Consider the following 19,566-nt stretch of genomic DNA (forward strand, 5'->3'; position numbering starts at 1 on the left):
AATGACAGAGAGATTGAAATATTTCACTTATCAAACATTGTGTTTTCTAGCATAAATAATGGCATACTGAAATTTTTACAACAACCATCTCTTTCTAGTCACTCTTTTTTGTCTTTCCTTCAATAAGTAAGTTTGCTTTGATTTAGAAAATGCTTGCATTTGTTCTACAGGTGTTTCTTCTTCCTGGACATCTAAATCACTAATGTTTGATGTCAACAATAGACATGTGATCCAAGTATGCAAAATTTGTCTATGAGACCTTGTGTCCACCTGTGGGTATTTCCAAAACTTCACTTTTTCCACAAAAACAGATGGCAAACATTAAAATAATGAGAGCAAAATGTATTGATACAATAAACATCCCGAAGACTGGTGCATTGATACTAAAGCAAACAATCATTGCAATTAATTGGACTATTATTTTGCTATTATTATTGTTTGTTTGTTAAGTTATGGCAACACAACACTTGGGTGATTTGTCTAGGGGAATGCCTTGCAGGAGGTCTTTTTAAGGATAACTGGCCCCTATTCAAGCATACAGACATGGAGAAAACCTGAAAAGCTCCACGTGGCCAGCTTGCCCTGGCAAGGTGCAAACCCATGACCGAATCCCCAGTCTTCAGGGAACGGAACTGCTTGGCCACTGGTGTGCCATTATTAATAATTAGATATTAAGTAAGTAATAATTAGATATCAAGATAATTTGATACTAGAGGTAGAAGTTAGGTGCCACATCTTATCTAAATTAATAATTATAATAATTTATTAAATAATTTAGAACAGTCTGGAAGAAAAACTAGTCCAGAGCAGGATTTGAATCTGCAACCTCCACTTACCATGCAGTGCACTGCCAGTTATGCCACCTAGATCTTCAAGCAATTCTTCATTTCCAGATGTATTTAAACCTAGATATAACCATTTACAGCCACTTACCAAATTACTTAATATCTAATTATTAATAACAGCAAAATAATAGCCCGATTAATTATGATGATCAAAATGTATTAATTAAATGTATTAGAACTAAAGAAAAAGTTTGGTTTCAGTTTCATATAAATGTACTCTAACATACTCTAATAAACTTGTGACATTTTGTTAGAGTACATACAAATGTACTCTAACAAAATGCAAATCCCATCATTCAATATTTTTTTTATTTAAGCAAGCATGTGTGTTATCTCAGATTTGCAAATGAATTTTAGAATATAGAAATTTTCAATGCTGTTTCGTGCCTTTCACCCATTTTTTTAAATGAAAAATAATTGTATAAGTATAATTTTTCTTCTTTCTTATCCTTGCTTCCTATTCTAGTTTTCCTATAAACCAGGTGTCATTGTCGTCGATGATAGTGCTCTAAATGAACCCAAAAGATTGTTACTATGTTTTGTTTTTATAGATTAAATTAAAAGTTACTACATAAAAAAAATTAAATTTTTAAAGATCTCTTTGGCAAATGTAAGAAAATGAAAATATCAGAATTTATGAAAAGTTGTAAAGAAAAATAAAGATGCTGCCAATACTTCAGATTAATTAAGGTTAATAGCAAAGCTCAGATGACGACGGTATTTTTGTTTAACAGTGTTTAACAATAAAGCACAATATAATTTACACAACGAAATCTCTCCAGTTGTCTGAATCATATTAATAATCTCAAAACTTTTCAACTAATCAGTAGAATAAATAATCATTTCCTAAACTAGACTTAAGCATTCTTTTTTCAAAATATAAAAACTAATAAGAGTGCTCATTAAAGTTAATCTTGTTTTCATCTATCTTCTGAAGGATATACAGCAGGGATAGTCAATCTTTTTATACCTACCGCCCACTTTTGTATCTTTGTTGGTAATAAAATTTTCTAACCTCCTACTGGTTCCGCACTAAGTTAATTTAGTATAACTGCAAAGTATTCATAATTTTTCAGTGGCAGTTTAGTAAAAATATGTAGTTAAATTTATCTTTTTATTTATATTTTGCATATGTTTATAATACACAAAAATTTTTTTGCAAGTGTGCCTAGTGTTTTTTTTACGTCAAACTGAAAAAAGTAGCTAAATCTGGCAACGCTGACCCACCACGAAACGATAAATTTATTAAATTTGTCCTTTAATAAATTTTCCAAACTTTTATAAAATATTAATAAACTGGGAAAAAGTTTCAGAAATCGTTTTGTTATGCAATCAAAATTATTAAAATGAAAAATGATAAATAATATTATTTGAATTAATATTAAGTTATTTATCATTTTTGGTTCTTTGTTATCATTTTTTTCCATCAGTTCATTAACATTTTCCCTCAAATTGAAAGTGTAAATTGCAAGAGATAGAAAGTTAAAATATTTCAAAAACTTTTTATCAACATTAGATTATTAAGAGTATTAGATTTTTCTCTCAAACTTATAATATAGTAGAGTCCAGAAAACTCGGCCTAATGTGGACCGAAGGGTGACCGAGTTTGTGAAAATGCCGGGTTATCGGGAATGGGGTTAAAAAAGAATAAGTACGAGTGATTCCTAAGAAAATACTGTACTGTACTTGTATGTATTGTTTGCTTGAGAATACAACAGAGATTAAACTGCCCAAATACCCTTAAACAAAGAAAATGTACTGTACTTGTATGTATTGTTTGCTTGAGAATACAACAGAGAATAACTGCCAAAATACACTTAAACAAAGGAAAAGTACATACTTTATGAAGGCATTGAGCCTTTACTACATGAAAATAAAAATTAATGAATACACAGTGTATAGTAATTTACCTGATAAGACAGACCTCAGAAAAATACTTTAAGAGGCATAAAGATGTCTATAATGAAAACTAACTAGGGGTTTTTTCGCCCTGCCAGGGTGTGGCCGAGTTATCCGGACTGCCGAGTTTTCGGGACTCTACCAGTAAAGTTCAATAAGCTCTTCATATTCTAACATAGATAACATTTGAGATTTATTTTGGGTTTTTTTTTTTTGTTTTTTAATTTTCTTTCTTTCTGTCCTGTAAGTGGTGGGCAATAAGAGTGTTGTTTTAGCAGGCACATTATGACACAGCTGGGTGATGAAGGACAGAGCCCAACGTATCTAGGCTGACCATAACCTGAAAAATTTTTGGGATTTTTCAAACTGTTCAAATTCCACAGGTTTTGCATCCAGTCAATGTCCATGTTCATATCTGGAAAGCACTCCAATAAGGATTTCAGTGTGCATTAAATGCTCACAAATGTTTTTGTGCACATCAGCTTCAATTTCCAATTCAATTTTGCTCAATTCGGGCGTGTGGGCAGCATTGTTGGTTTGTTAAAATGGAGAAATAGAGAAGCTGGTACTTGAGTATACAGGTATACCTCGACTTACGTCGTTTCCGATTATATGTCATTTGTCAAAAAAGTATATGGAAAAATAAAAATCAAGTTTAAGTCATTTTATTCAACTTTACGTCTGCCCACCACAAATATTGAAGTTGTAATATCACTAGAAAAGCGTTTAAAGCACATAAAATCATATTAAAATATATACATTTACAAGTATGTACTGTATTTACAGTACATGCATTCATAAATTTAGATTACTTTTCTCTACACTATATTAAAAACTAAAATTTATTTGTTTGTAAGCTTAAAATAGATCCTTATTAACCGTATATTATTAAAAATGCATTAATAAATAAAATACAGAATCGGGAATGGTAATTTATGATTCAGCCTAATGACAAGTAGATTCGGAGACAAGTAAATTCGACTTACGTCGCCTCTCCTGGAACCAATTACCAACATAAGGCAAGTATATCTGTAATGTCTTTTCATATGGAAATTTTATTTCACAATTATCAAAATGAAAGACAATTATTTATCATCAAATAACCCCTATGAGGCTTTTGTGGAATGTTAATCTTCTGCAGAACAGTTTGGGAACTGCTGCTCTAGTCTACATAGCAGATAGATTAAAAGAAAAAGAACAGTGGAAAATAACTGACTTCAATTAACTTGTGAAGACCAGTGCTACAATGTGTCATTTACAGGACTTTGGATGCACAATAGAGAGGTTGAGGCGCACGTTTTAAACGTGTGTACGTGTACGTGTGACGTTCGGCGCCGCTTTCCTGTAAGCCTAGAAGTTTGACGATGGTGTTTGGAATGTCGAGCGTGATTCCACCGACTATCCAAACACCATCGTCAAACTTTTAGGCTTACGGGAAAGCGGCGCCGAACGTCACACGTACACGTTTACACGTTTAAAACGTGCGCCTCAACCTCTCTAATGTTGTTCTCTGTAATAGATAAGAGCTGAGCCATCCACCATTTACCTGTTTATTTGTATTATTGTCATTGAAAAAAGTTATTTTCTCGTTTATTATTTTTGCATTTAATATCTTATCTGTATCAACGAGGATGTTTGTTTGTTTGCTATTCATTTCTAAGCCGTTAGACCAATTACTCTGAAACTCGGATGTTACGTTAATATATATCAAACTCAGATAATATCGTACATTCCACCCCAAAATATTGATTGAATTTTATGTATCAATTAATTTCTTCCTACATCTGACTTGCTAGCTTTACGTGTAGCGCCATCTGTTGAAAACTAATTAAAAATTAAAAAAAAATAAATATAATTCATACAAAACAGGATATAATTGAAAAAAGAAACAATTATTATATTCAATTAATTACTGAAACAATGATATAGTGCATCTATTATGTACTATATCATTACTATGATGGATGGCATGTAGCATGCACATGTTGAGTCAAAAGTATTACACTGTAACAAACAATTTAAGTATTGGATTTTCCACTCTAATAACTCAATTTCTGCCTACATCAGTATAGGAACTGTGACAATCACATAAAATTATCTGTTTCTTTATATCCATTCAATACTTAGTGGCTTTTAAATATTAACTTGCAATGTAAGTTTCAAGTGTATACAGATAAACACTTGAAGTACAAAAAAAAAAACATAAATTGTGCTACACAAAAATGCAATACAATGAAAAATATCAGTTTCATATATAATCATAAAGAACTATCATAAAAGCAACTTGGTTCTTACAACATGAAATATGTAAACAAAGATTGATTAACACTGACAATCTAATTTCTGATGTCAGGAAAACATTTTTACATTTCCATGTTATATTGTAAAAAAATATTTTTATTTTGCTATTAAAGTCAAGTTGTTACATCTAAGGACTCTGATATTTTTCTTTTTGAACAGTATTTTTGTAAAATTAGTAAGTTTCCATGTTTTAAATTTCTCTCTTATAAATTCTGGCAATGTCACACTAATATCAAATAAACTGTTTAATAGTCAATATCTTAATTTGTATTGTGTTATCAAGATAAGAAAACAGTAATATCAATAACAAGTGAATTGACACAAGGTGAAGAAGTCACAAGTAAAACACTTATGAAAATCACTTATGTGTATGATAAATTATTTTAAGTTTCCAAATTAGAGTTTTCATAATCTTTTTAATATACATAAAGGCAGAACACACAATATTTCTCTCATTTATTTTATATTCATCCATATTTTTCATTTGAAAATTATTTAAAGACTTTTTATTTGACATATAGTTATACTACTCATCATTGATGAATCAATACTTATTACCATATTTACTTGCATATAAGACAAGGTTTTTATTCATTTATCACAGCTTCAAATTCCTAGATAGTCTTATATGTGTGAGTGAAAAATTCTTTGCGTTTTTGCAAATAATTTTTGTGAACCGTGTATTCACACTTTTTTACTAGATACCAGATTTTTTACCCTCTTGTATTTAAAAACAAAAGTATTTTATCTGGGTCATTTGAATTGTTATTGTATATTGTCAGAAGTAAAGATGAATAGCAATAGGAAAAGCAAAGCTTTTGAATTGAATTNAAATGTTCTAAATTATTTAATAAATTATTACAATTATTAATTTAGATAAGAGATGGCACCTAACATCTATCTCTAGTACCAAATTATTTAATTTCTAATTATTAATTATGGCTTAATAATAGCCTGATTAGTTATGGCGAGTTTGGATTAGTAAATAAATAAATAAAAATAAAGAAAAAGTCAGTCAAAAACTCTTAATAATGTTCATCTTTTTGTAAAAAATTGGTATATTTCTTAAATAATTCTTCAGAAAAACTTAACAATGGTCATTGTCATAAAGAAATTTTCTTTTTGGATATCAAGAAGTCCATTAATTAGAACCTATACTAAAAATAAGGTTTTTCACAGTATTGGTGATTACTTCAATTTTATTTCCATTAATTAATCAACTTATTACATTAAGTTTATAACTACAGTAGAGCCCCGCTAGTCTGAACATGTTTCGGTTGGAGGAGAGGAAATTTTCTCTAACAAGAGGTCCACTTAGGGTATTCCCCTTTCTGAGTGAACCATATGAATAAGGCTTCACCAAGCTTGTCAACCGTTGAGGGCCTTGCTGTTTGTCGATTTTCAACTGATTTTTCTGAAGTAGAGGCACAAAACTGCTCAATCTTTGAATGGTTTTTTTTCCCAGTTGGTTATTGTGGCATTGCCCACTCCAAACTCTACTGCCAATTTCCTTGCACTTTTACCCATGTCTAGCCTTTTCAAAATGTCCAGCTTATCTTTCAATGTACATGTTGTGTGATTCTGTTTCATGGCCATTGTAGCAGCAGACTAAATTAAACTAAAATAATGTAGAGCAAAGGGAACAGTACATACAACATCCACAATTAATCATGCTAACTAACACAGTACCAACACTCATCTGATTGAAATCCTGGACTGTGTATTAAAAACTTTTTTTTACAGTTAAAATAATTTTAAGGTAAACAATGAAGGCAGGTTGCCATTTCAAAATTACAAAACTTGTTTTTGTTAACTGTTTGCACCCTCCAGTGAGTACAACAGATGAAATAAAGAGTGGGGGGCGATGATGATGATGTTGGATCTATATAAACCAGAACTGTTTTACTGCTTACTTCTGGATTATTTCAATTATTTGGCTAATCCGAAAATCTGCTAATCTGAACAGGGCTCAGTCCCAATTAGTTTGGACTAGCAGGACTCTGCTGTATGTGCACATGCTTAAAGTAAATTGTTCTTTTTAATTTAAAAATTATGTAAATTTATTAATTTAGTGTTATGAAGCAAATTATATGGTAGGCCTATTTAATTATTTGTATAATTTAATTTGAATTTTTCAAACCACATAATAATAATAATTATTATTAATTGGTTTATAAATTGTTTTATTTTGAATGCTAGTGTACAGTAAGTTTTGGGAAAATTTTGGGTCCTTACTGGTTCCTATGCTTATAAATTAATGTTATTTTTACTAATAAAAAATAAAATGGCAAAAAGGACCCTCTACATTCCTGGGTCCCATATAAGCTCTTGACAGTCTGTCTGCACCTTCATACTGACATGCTATTTTAAAAATATTAAAAAATATGCCATAGATGAAACTTTGATTCTAATTGGCTATGTTCAACATTTTTTTGATGCTTATTCCTACATACCTATAGTTGAAACTAGAAATAGACTGTCTGTTCAGAAGTGAAAGCAGATTGTTGCATGCTAGGTAGTATGGAAATTAGAAATATAATTTAAAAATTCTTTGACCTTCATTAATTTAAACCCTTTGACATTTTGCAACATCATACTATGCTATTGTGGCATAGGACACTTCTGTATCCTTGTTTAAATTGTTTGTACAAAAATAATGAAATATTACTGCAGATTTTCTGTTAGTTATTCATTTGTCCTAAACATATATTTCATAGTTTAGTTTTTATGTTTGGATGTTTACAATTTTACTGTATTTTTTCCAGTAATGCTAACCAATGCCACATACCATAAATACTGAATCATCTTTGTAATACCCTTTTTACCAAATAAAAATCCTCAAATTCAGTCCTTACTTTTGTTAAAACTATAAATAACCTGTTATTGCATTTAGTTTTGGTGTTATAACAATTAGTTCTTACGTAATGCACAAAATTGAAGTTTGGTTGCTCCTCTCAGCATCCTCTACATTCTTTGACCTGAGGAAGTTTTTTTTCTGTTTTGCATCATTTATTGGTACAATCCTGACGTCCTCAATAAATCATACTTTTTAAGTGTCCTCAGAGTCAAAAATTACATAGATTAAGATCTGCAGAACAGGATAGCAGGCAGTAAGAATCACACAAGTAATCACTCTGTTATCAATGAAATTTTGTTAAAGAAACTGCTGCATGCAGTGTCTGGTATGTGAAGGCATTCCATCTTGCAAGAAAGTGGTTACTGAAGGCATTGTTACTGTGCAGTTGTATGGCAAAAGTGTGGAGCATCTGTTAATATTTCGGAGCCATCACAGATCATGACATGGGCCTATTGTGACTAGCTGCTTTGAAGGATAAATGTGGCTGTGAATCTACACAAGGGTAACTTTAAGCAAATGTAATAGAATCTGCTGAAAAACACGATGTTTTCCACAACTCAAATTGACAGTTATGGCTGTACTGTTCCACTGAGATAAAAATGTGCCTTGTTACACCACAGGTTCTTCCATGATCACAACACATCCATTTCCATTCTGGCAAGAAAGATCAATACAAAGGTCAGTTGCATTCCCTGCTAGCAGAGTAATTGCTTGATGTTTTGGTTGTGACTGACTTTATACAGAAACAATGCACAAACTTTGCCAGTGCCTTTCACACTGTATCATAGGTACAACTACTGTGACACTGTATATACACTAAAACCTGCAACATCACTCCTTGACTGATTAATAGTAGGTGTGGTAACACATTTGACTTATGAAGCAATAGATTTACACCTTCAACTAGGTTGAACTTCCAGACACCAGTTTCATTGAATTGAGTAATCATTCTCCTGAGAACAGAACTGAAGAGTCAACAGTTCTTAATATAAAATCTTACAATAGTGAAATTCCTGAAATGCAACTACAGCATTGCTGTTGCTTTCATAAAATAGCTTTACAAGAAACACATTCAAAACATAAAGAAACGTGACAAAGTGATGGCCATTGTAGCTGATAAAATGACATTCAACAACTGTAACCACTTTCATACTCTGAACTGTCAGCTGCAACATGTGCTTATACAAAAGAAACTGTTTTCTCAATGCTTACAGTGCAAAAATTGCCATAGTTTTTACAGAAATGTCTTCTGCATGTCCTAAAATGTCATCATACAAGATTTGATTACATTTTGATTGCTAAATATCTCTTCAGACTTAAATATGGAGACTTTAATTACAATCACAGAGTATATATATATATAAACTTCTATACAATATAATTCCAACATTTTCAAAAACATATAAAATAAATTTATCACAACTAACTTGAAAAAAAAAGCATATTTCACTGTAATGCATATGTTTTATGAACACACTTAAATCTTAAATATCTAATGTAATCTACTGTAACATGTAAACATGTTACTTGGCAATAAAACAATGAAGCAAAACAGAAGTTTTACTTTTTTGTCACATTTTCTTGGCAAGCAGTTATACTTCTTATTCTATTCTTGTAAAGTTTATGATGATGATGATGATGATGATGATGATGATGATGATGATGATTAATATATATGCATTAAATTGAATAATTTTTTCGATCATTAAAAACAATAAACATTATTAAAGTACTAGTAATTACATTTAACGTATCTAAATGAGTATTTTTATCAGATAATATCACAAATAGGAACAGACTCATTAATTAAATGAATTAAGTTTGCTTGATCTACTTAAGTGTATATATTTTGAGATTTAAAAGAAAGAAAAATATATTTGTTTCTATTTAATTCATATAATTAAGACACTTATACATATTAAAACTTATAAAATTTGTTAATAAGTAACTTTAATGGTAATTAAAGATGTTATAAGAATAATTGGTCAATTCTTAGACCTTAAAAAAGATCATATATAAGTAACAAGTATATAATCTAAAACACATTAAATCACTACACAGAAAGAAAAATAAGCATTATTATTATAAATTGAAAGCTTATATACCTTTTTATCACTCTATATTCCCTCTGATTATTATAAATGATTGACTTTTCAACTAAATTTAATTATCAAACACATCAAGTCTGACAGGAGACTGTATGACTAATTTCCCTTACCAAAATTTTTACTGCAACTGACTGAGGATAAAAAAAAAAATAAGTGAGCTAATGAAATTTCAAAAGTTATTTCATTGGTCACGAAACGCAATACATGGAAAAATGATCCAATAAAACTTCGCGTAACAAACCTTAACCATACTTCGGTGAAGAGTAAATAGGAGTGTATGGATCGAATCGTCCTCTGTCGGTGGCTTGTGTAACTACGCTGAGAATTTTTGCCGTTCTGCAGAAATGTGTGATGTTTCTAACGATTGCGAAATTATTTCGTAATTATTAAATAATGAGGTATAAGTAGATTATTTCCTAGCAAGTTTGCAATTTCGTTACGGAATTAAAAGAGTACGGTAGTTATAAAATAGGAAGATTTGAAGAGATATATTTAGAAATGGGCAACATTCATACTGTGGGACCAAACGAAGCTCTTATAGTGTCGGGTGAGTTATAAATCTATAATCTTTGTTATCCTAATGCATATAAAATCATTAATATTTTATCGTAAAAAAAAGCTATTGTAATTAAATTGGGCGTAACCGTGAGATTATCAGCTTCCGGTTCCGGTTTTAAGAAACGTGATTTTTGCTGAAGTTTTTTTTTTTCTTTCCCGCGTGTATTTTAATTACCGGATTTCTACGTTAATTGTGATGTAGAAAAGTAACCCGACGTTTTATTTTTTAATTAACTACTTAATGGCAATTAGAAATAAAACTGTGTAGTTTTATCAATAATGATTTTTAACATTACAGTAATTTAAGGAAAATTTCAGTATAAAATTTAATACTGCATTAATTTCCCTCTGCATATATCATTTTTTGATAGAAGTTACTTTTAGGTAATTTATATACATACATAAATTATCTAAAATTAATCTATAACATATACTGGTGATTCTCGATGTTTCTCGTGTTGCAGACATCTATAACCCCCGTGCCGTGATGAACCCGCAGACCCTTGTGGAGATCTGTGGACCATCGGTTGAGAAATGCAGATCTGTACTACGCTTCGATTCTGTATCTTCAATATCAATATATGTATGATCATAATTTTCTAGGGATTATTGTATTATCACGTCCACAAATGCCATTATCACCAATCAACAACTTTATTGATACCTAAAATGAACTTCTACACATTCTTTTAAACTATAGCTTTTTAAATGTTTCTTTCTCTAAAACTTCTTCAATTCATTGTTAAATTTAGTTCATCGTTATCAAGATATATCATATGAACCCAATATCAAATTAAGTAGTTTAGATTAAAATAAGATAAATACATCACTACCGTATACCGTACGTTCTTTATCTTATTTATATAATGAATCCGGGGTAATTTTTATGAGTAATATTTAAAAATGTATCATATATATATATATATATAAACTGTATTTTGAAATATTTTATAATTGTTCAGTTTTTAAATATAAATAATTACTGAAAAAATTTTATTAAATTCATAATATGTGAAAAGTATATTATTCAAGTTGTTTATTACTGTATTTTATATTACTAAAAGAAGGGATATTTTCATAAAGCCAATATAACATGCACCTGAATGAAATTTTCAATATGTAGATGCTGGTTAAATTAACTTGTAGCTAAGAATGTTTCATGAGATACTTTAAATTGTATATTATATTTGTTTGCTTGAATGATAAGAATTGAACTATATTTTATTTAAATTGATAAATGAGATCAGTTTAATAAAATTCATAAGGTAACAAAAATAAGAAAAATTTACTTGTATATTGTTATGGTACAGTACTTATATATTTTAAATAATAAAATATTTATGGTATTTAAGATAGAGAACACTGTCAGAATTATTTATTATATATAAGATGTTAACGGAAATAAAATCACCACAAAACTGGATAAACTACTGTAAATTAATGACAAGGTTTGTTTTTCTGTTAAATTTTACATTTATTTGATGGATTTTTCGTGGTGTTGTCATTAATTTACAGATGTTAACAGAGTTCATTTAAAAAAAAAATAATCTGACAGAAATATATGTTTTATTTCAACAATTAATTGATCGAATGATTCAAAATTACTTTCATAATGATAGCTACAAAATATCTTAATTAATCTTTTGGTGTTATTGAAGCTAGGCCTGAGATTTTGTAAATTGTTTCTGTTGATTTGAAAGATAAATAATACATTAATTGGCATTATTCTGTGAGAAAGAAACAAAAGTATTTTAAAAATACAATTATGGCAATTTGTGAGGTACTGGACAGGCCAGAACCACCACTAGAATTTGCATTGAAATTATTTTTGTAAAAGAGAGAGGGAAAAAAATAGAAGTTAAAGGAAAAAATTTTGTTTTAGAGATGCAACATGACGTCATAAACAATAGACAGAATGTACTCATAGTCCTAAGATTGACCATCTCCGGTTGGGAGATCAAATTCTCCTCCAAGTTTGACCTCTCCTGCAATTCAAGTTGGCATCTTGTTATGCTTGGTAATGAGCAAACAGCCGCTTGGAGAGTGAGAAAGAGGGAAAACAGCCAGTCTGGATAGACAATCGAAAACAAAAGTTATAAAAACCCTGGTTGGCATGGCTAGGCTCAGCAATGAGCGAGTTTTTTTCCCAATTGTGTGGAACGACTAAACAGTCTGTGTTGTCATATAATTGGGATTGTCTCAACTCTAACTTTTTCACTCACCATCCTGTGAATAACAGATTTAAGACTTCCACTAGCTTGCGTCACTTTGTCACCGTAACTATCTCATCAACTGGCTTTACAACCTCTCTCAATTAAGTGAAAGGCACTAGTACGAACTTTACTACAATTGACAAAACATTAGGAACAACCTGTTCACTTGACTGATGTAAGCAAATTCTTAATTCTCAATAAACGGGTTTTATACTTGTCATTTTTTCCTCCAAGACCACCACCACCTACATGCAAAGGGTCCTGACGTGGCATTAATGATTCCCCCTAGTCGGCAAACCCACAAATTCCATTTCAATAATTTTCATTGAAATTCAAAATTATATTTGCCACTTATTTATTAAATTACTGCATGGCACATTATGTGTCACATTTATAAATAAACATATCCAAACCCGATATCCAATATAGTAAGACACCAACCGAATGCCGTAAATCAATCGGGCCCGATTGATTTACGGCATTCGGTTGGTGTCTTACTATGTGTCACATTACAATATTGCACATCACTCTTATCAGGTTGTGAGCTGTCATGTTGCCTATAAAAACAATAGAAGCTGATTACATTATTCTTTCAAATGAGGTATTTAAAGTGTGTAAAAATCAAAATATAACTAAGAATTTTTAAGAAAAACTTTATTTTGCAAATAATACACTGTTATCTGATAGTATGCAAATTAATCTATTGGTTTGGCATTTCACGTTAGATGTACTGTTGAGGGGAATGATGTGTTATTTGTTTACTATATTCAATTTGCATATGAAGTAAGATTTGTTTGTATTCTGCAGGAATATGGTGTATTACATATCGACTTAGTATAACTGCATTTTATTACGTTTTTCAAAAAATCTAATAAAATGCAGTTATACTAACTGTATTAAAAGCAAGTTGGAGTTGTGTGACAAAAAGCAATTTTCAGGTGCATTTTTGATGTGCAGGCTAATGCGTATAAGCACAGATCAGAGGTTAATTTTGTCATTTCTTTTAGATTTGAGTTTTGTAGGTGCAAGGAATTGTTGTCATTTAAGTTTTGTCTGCAATTTTTGTTAGAATTGTTATCTAAGAGAATAATGATGTAGAATTAATATTACTTATTGATATTGAATAACAATTTAATGCTTTAACATAACTAAATTAACAAAAAAGTGCTTGATTGTAAGATTGAAGAAAATTTGGCTATTTTCTAACAAAATTTGATCATGAATTTTTGAATAGTGTGCTTTTTACAATAACAAGAAAAAGAACAAAAATTAATAGTACTGACTTTTTTTTTATTATTGTTGTTATCAAATGTAGATTTTTTTTAAAGCAAAACATTCTTGAATTTTAAATTTGCATGCTTATTCAACTCTGCTGTGAAATGATGCTGCATGGTAAATGTTGAAATGCAATACATAATGCACCATACAGTGATTTAATTAATAAGTATCAATTTCAGATCTAGTTTTAATGACGTTTTGTTAAAATACTTTTAAACACTTATTAAATTTTGTTATAAAAACTCAAGTTATTTATTATAAATATCTCATTCACTAATTTTTAAAATAAGTTGCTTTGTTTTTGTCAAATTTTCTGATTAAAAAAATGTTAAGAATTCTAAACAAAATTCTTTGATAATTTAAGAAGTGTTTTATTATTTAGAGAGAATATTAGATAGTTCTTTTCTCTTATAGTGACCATAGTTTGTATAGGTTGTTTAATCACAATTTGGAAAATGCTCATTAACAATTTTTATTAACTGTTGCTGTTGTTATTAACTTTCCATTATAAATTGTTTAGAAGAGTTTTTAATACTATATAATATAATGAAAAGTTACATGTATATTACATATCATATAATTATTTTTTTTAATTAAAAATTTCTGGATTGTAGTAGGCCCAAGTTTTATTTCATTTGTTTTAAACTTTCATTTTTACAACTGATATAAATTTTCTGTCACAACTACTGGTATAATATGATATTAAGACTGTATTTCCAAGAATTTTAAATTAATCATAGCTTATGATGCTATGTTTGTTACAAAACAGAATAGATTGCTTAATAGCAGTTTTCCAGGAACCAATAAAATTATAAAAGCAATGATTTAGTATATACTATAACAAATTTAGCTAAAAATATGATGATATAAACTATTGAATTATATAATGAAATGAAATATTACTAGTTGATTTAAAAGAATTCATTATAACTATAATTTGATTTTAGTTAGATTAAAATTATATAATTCCAGTAAGATATATAGAAGTTGTATTTTAGGATGTAAATTTTTATACATGAAAATTTCTAAGGGCATAATCATTCTTTCATAACCTTCCCTTTAGGTCTGCTGCTATAATTTACATCAATAATTATAAGTTTATTGTAAACCATAATTTCCACTTATCCAATTACAGGCTTAATATTTGTATCATAATTGATATATCTAGACCTATATTGAAATGGATTTAAATTAAAGTGCAGTATATGTATGATTGTATATATAAATTTTTATTGTAATAATTTAAAAAAAAGCTTTAAAAGAAAAAATATTGTTGCAATTTATCATATTTTGTCTTTAAAAAGTAGCATTTGTGTTTTCCAAAACACACTATTCTAAAATTATATCTTAATCATAAGATTACAGTACAGTTCAAAATCTAAATTCCACTAAAAATTATTTTAATTGATTAAAATACACAATTGTTATTATTTACAAAACATTGCTTTAGAGTGGAAATAAAATGAGTATAAAAATGAAATTGTAAAAGTTTAACTTTTTTTAATAACAATTTTTAAATTGTTATACGTGGCTGAAATAATAATACATTAAAATAAATTATAAAATAATAGTATTGAAATATATATAATGAATATGCAACTGTCTTAGTCTATCTTTCATTTTTAATTTTATAAATTATCAGTACAGAAAGAATAGGAGCTGCATATTTTTCTTATATTTCATGTTTCATTAAACTCTTCATACATCTATACTGCTTCAATAATTTAAAATTTTTAACAGCTATTCATTTTTAATTTTTACTTTCCTGGCTCTGTTATATATAACAGAGGGAAAATATGGCAATCAGTCAAAAAAATGACCCCCAAGATGTTTACATTTTTGGATTCAGGGGAACTTGAAATGTCGAGAAATTGAAATTCAAAAAAATTGGGGGATTTTCTTTTTGTATGTATGATATTTGTTTGGGTGTATGATTTTGTTCATCAACTTTGATGCTTAATAATACAGTATCTATACTTTTTGTTGAAAATTTCTGAAATTTTACAGGAAGATTTGTGTATTGGGGGATTGATACTATTAAATTTTGGTGGTTAAAGGTCAATGGGGTGGGGAGGTAAAGGAGAATCGATTGCCATATCTTGAGTGAGATTGGACAATGAAGATTTTACTCATTATTAGCATTTACAATTTTATATAATACTTATACATGTTTTATATATGATTTATATTTATGCATTATTATTTGATGCTATTCGATTTTATAAATTTGATGCTCCATCAGAATTTCTATAACTGAAACGCGCCTAAAAAGACCAAAAATATTTTCGCGTATAATAAATAATTTGGATACTTGAAAAGCCATATACTGTAAATTTCTATTTTTATATGGTATATATACTTTTAGTGGTTTTGAAAAAGTTTTAACAGCAGGTACTACTGGCAAGTAAAAGATTTTTAATATTTTCTAAAGAGGATCTTGGTGACTTTGTACAAAGAAAAAACTGTTCAAGTATTTCATATGCAAGTTGCAAAATTGAGATAAACCATTCCTATCATATAATCCACATCTAATTTCAAATTGACTTTTTTAATGGCTAACTCATTGGTCATTTGCACAAAAATATGATAGTGTTTGTATTGTTTTTATTTACTCTATCCATCTTAGTTGTTATTATATCATTACTTTTTTTATCTATTAATAGTGTTTGATAGATTTCTTTGGTATTTACTATTAGAATACTGTCTATGAGGATGGATTATAGTAACCTAAATGTTTATATTTCTCATTATTTGGAATAATGAGAAATATAAATTTTTTGTATTGACCAAAGAATGGCAATGCTGGCTATTAAATTTGGAATGATTAGGATAAAGAAAATAATTATTAGGATGATAGGCAAGAAAGAATTTTTGATAGAACATTTGGAAAATAAAAGTGTCTGAATTTGATTGATAGAATTCTGGAGGATTGTAGGAGTTTAAATATAAAAGTTATGGAACAATGCCTTAAGAAAGTGATTTCAGTTTGTAAATGTCCTGTTGTTATTCAAGGAGTTGATTTTTATGGTTTTCTAGACGCTTAGTGTAAGAATTCTAAGGGCAAGTGAAGATTTGTGTAAGGAAATAAATGAAGAGTTAAGAGAAATTTGAAGAGTACCTGAGAGATAAGCTTAAGAAAAAGAAAAGGAAATTAAAGTTTTGAATACTTCTGTTTTATGCATGCCCTCGCTTACTTAATGTCATTAAAGAAAGGTAAACAGTAAAATTGATTCTGTCAGGTAGAAAATAAATGCTGGGAGTTACAAACACTATCTGATTAAAATAATAATAACTGAATTGTATCTTGTTTATAGCGTTAATCTTGTAGTAAAATTGTTTTTTTTTTATATATTGTTTCACGTAATGTCGCAAATCCCATAAACCTATTGATGATGCTAAGTGAAAACCTTGCTGTATATGGTATATACAATAATATTCTGTTTAACACAGGATTCATTCCTAGACAATAAAGCGCTAAACAAAACATTGTTAAACGAGGTCATTTTAACACAGAGTAAATGGGGAAAGGGGAATATGCGACCAAAAATAAACAGATTTTACTTTAATTTTAAGTTATTTTTATATTAATTTGCATAATAATATATGTTAAATAACACAAACATATGCACACAGAAATGTAAAGTTCATTTTTTGTGATGAAGGTCCTGGCTCTTCTGAAATTCTTGTTTTTTGCAATAAAGTCTTGTAGTTTCATTTGTCACTTTCTTTTTCTTTCCTTAAGCAAATGTCAGTAGCAAGAGATCACATCCAAAATGCCTCGTTTTGCTTTTGCACTCCTTTCAAAATCTGGCTTATTTGCTACAGTTTGATCAACAATCATTGATCAAACTGTAGTGAATCAGTTATCGTTAACAAACTTTTACTAAGGAAATCTGTAGAGAAATTCTTTGGGTTCTTCATTTTCAGAATCTCTATTTTCCAGTTCCACATGAATTCCTTGTTCTACCAGTTCTTGAAAGTTGTTGTTGGTAAGGCTCTCACCAGAAACCTACAGTAACTCCTTAATATCCTGCTTGTCTACATCTCCTAGTCTTGCTGTATTGATTAGGTTGACAATTTGGTCAACCTAATGTTACAATGATAGGCTCTTCTTGTGGAGAATTCTTGGATATCTCTAGCTATAACTTCTTCCATACTCCATGCATTTATCAATTAATTCGTGCCAAATGAAGTTGATGAATGCATATGGCATTCATAATGTTATATTTTTTTCCAAAATTACACCAAACAAACATAGATTTAATTAAGGAAAGTACAGTGTTAGGACAAATTGCCACTTTTTGCTGATTGATTTGTGTTCAGGAATAATCTTATATATGAATCAATGAAGTGTCATGATAATTTGAATCAGTGTAAATTTTGAGCTTTTTTTTAAGTTTCGAGCAGACTACGTTATATCAAATCAACATTAATCGAGGCATCATTAAGCGGGGTCTTACTGTATTATTATTTTGCAGACTTATTCTAATTAGGAATATAAAATTATTTAATAAACATAAATTCCTGGATTAATTAAAGAACATTACCATTATTTTAACTAAAAAGAATGTTATGAGATAATATAATTATGAAATATTGCTTCATATTTTATCTCTTAGTGATAAATATTGATTGCAAAGTTAAGCTGCCTCAAGAAAATCTAAGTCATTGCATTTGTAATGTATTGTCAGAATATAAATGATGAGAAAGGAATTAAGACATTTTTTTTTATATTTCAAAGAATGGCATTATATTTATCTAAAAATTAATCTTATATTGCTATTTTCAAAAGGAAAAACAGGAGTCTCAATTTAAAATTTTTATTGTTTATCTTATACATTTTTACATTAATTTTAAAACCTTATAATATTTTAAATTAATGCAAAAATATTAAAGCTGTTTAGCTTTACTGACATTTTTGATAAAGCAGTTATTAGGTAGTCATGATAGGCTGAGTCTTTTCTATAACAAAATTAGATAAACATTTTATGATGTGATCACTTCGTATCATTTGTTTTTAAAAACAAGAAAATGAAATGGGATATTTTTTACATCAATACCTTAGACACAAATTCAGATATCGTGTTAAAAAAATTAACGATTAACATATAATTTTATGTAATGTTTGTAGTTTTTAAGTTAATTTTTATTTAAAAAAAAAACACAGCTATCATTAAGGTTTTATTACATCAGGAGATCACTGTCTACAAATAAATAGAATCAATTTTCAACTTTAATCCTCATAAATAAAATTGGTAGGATCATATTTCTAGTAATTAGGTATATTTTTAGAATATTTTACATCAGCCTGGATATAGCCAGATTAAATGGAAGATAGAAAGTAAAGGAAAAGATAAAGTGTAAAGAATATCAAATTTCTGGCAACTGCATCAATTAAATATCATTTTTGTTTATAACTACTGGTAGTTTTGGATTAGATAAATGTCCAATTTTCTATATTTCGTATTTAATAGTTAGATTAATTAGATTAAAAGGAAATAATGAAA

General features: G+C 28.8%; 2 protein-coding genes across 3 annotated transcripts in view; one reads left to right on the plus strand and one right to left on the minus strand.

Annotated features, from left to right (window-relative positions):
- The window catches only part of LOC111613884 (serine/threonine-protein phosphatase 4 catalytic subunit B-like), a 23,558-nt gene extending 13,220 nt beyond the window's left edge, over positions 1-10,338 (minus strand). For both annotated transcript variants that reach the window (XM_023355237.1, XM_023355238.1), the window contains exons 1-2: positions 10,252-10,338; positions 10,008-10,141 (exon numbers count right to left, since the gene is read on the minus strand). The gene's annotated coding sequence lies outside the window, so the exon portion shown is untranslated. The remainder of the gene's footprint in view (positions 1-10,007; positions 10,142-10,251) is intronic.
- The window catches only part of LOC111613883 (flotillin-2-like), a 26,910-nt gene continuing 17,670 nt past the window's right edge, over positions 10,327-19,566 (plus strand). The window contains exon 1 of the mRNA XM_023355236.1: positions 10,327-10,557. Within this exon, the coding sequence (XP_023211004.1) occupies positions 10,509-10,557 (49 nt within the window). The 5' untranslated portion in view covers positions 10,327-10,508. The remainder of the gene's footprint in view (positions 10,558-19,566) is intronic.

This window comes from Centruroides sculpturatus, unplaced genomic scaffold (assembly GCF_000671375.1).
Source record: "Centruroides sculpturatus isolate CEXI.00-Female unplaced genomic scaffold, Cexi_2.0 scaffold2053, whole genome shotgun sequence".
In the NCBI taxonomy this organism is placed as follows: domain Eukaryota; kingdom Metazoa; phylum Arthropoda; class Arachnida; order Scorpiones; family Buthidae; genus Centruroides; species Centruroides sculpturatus.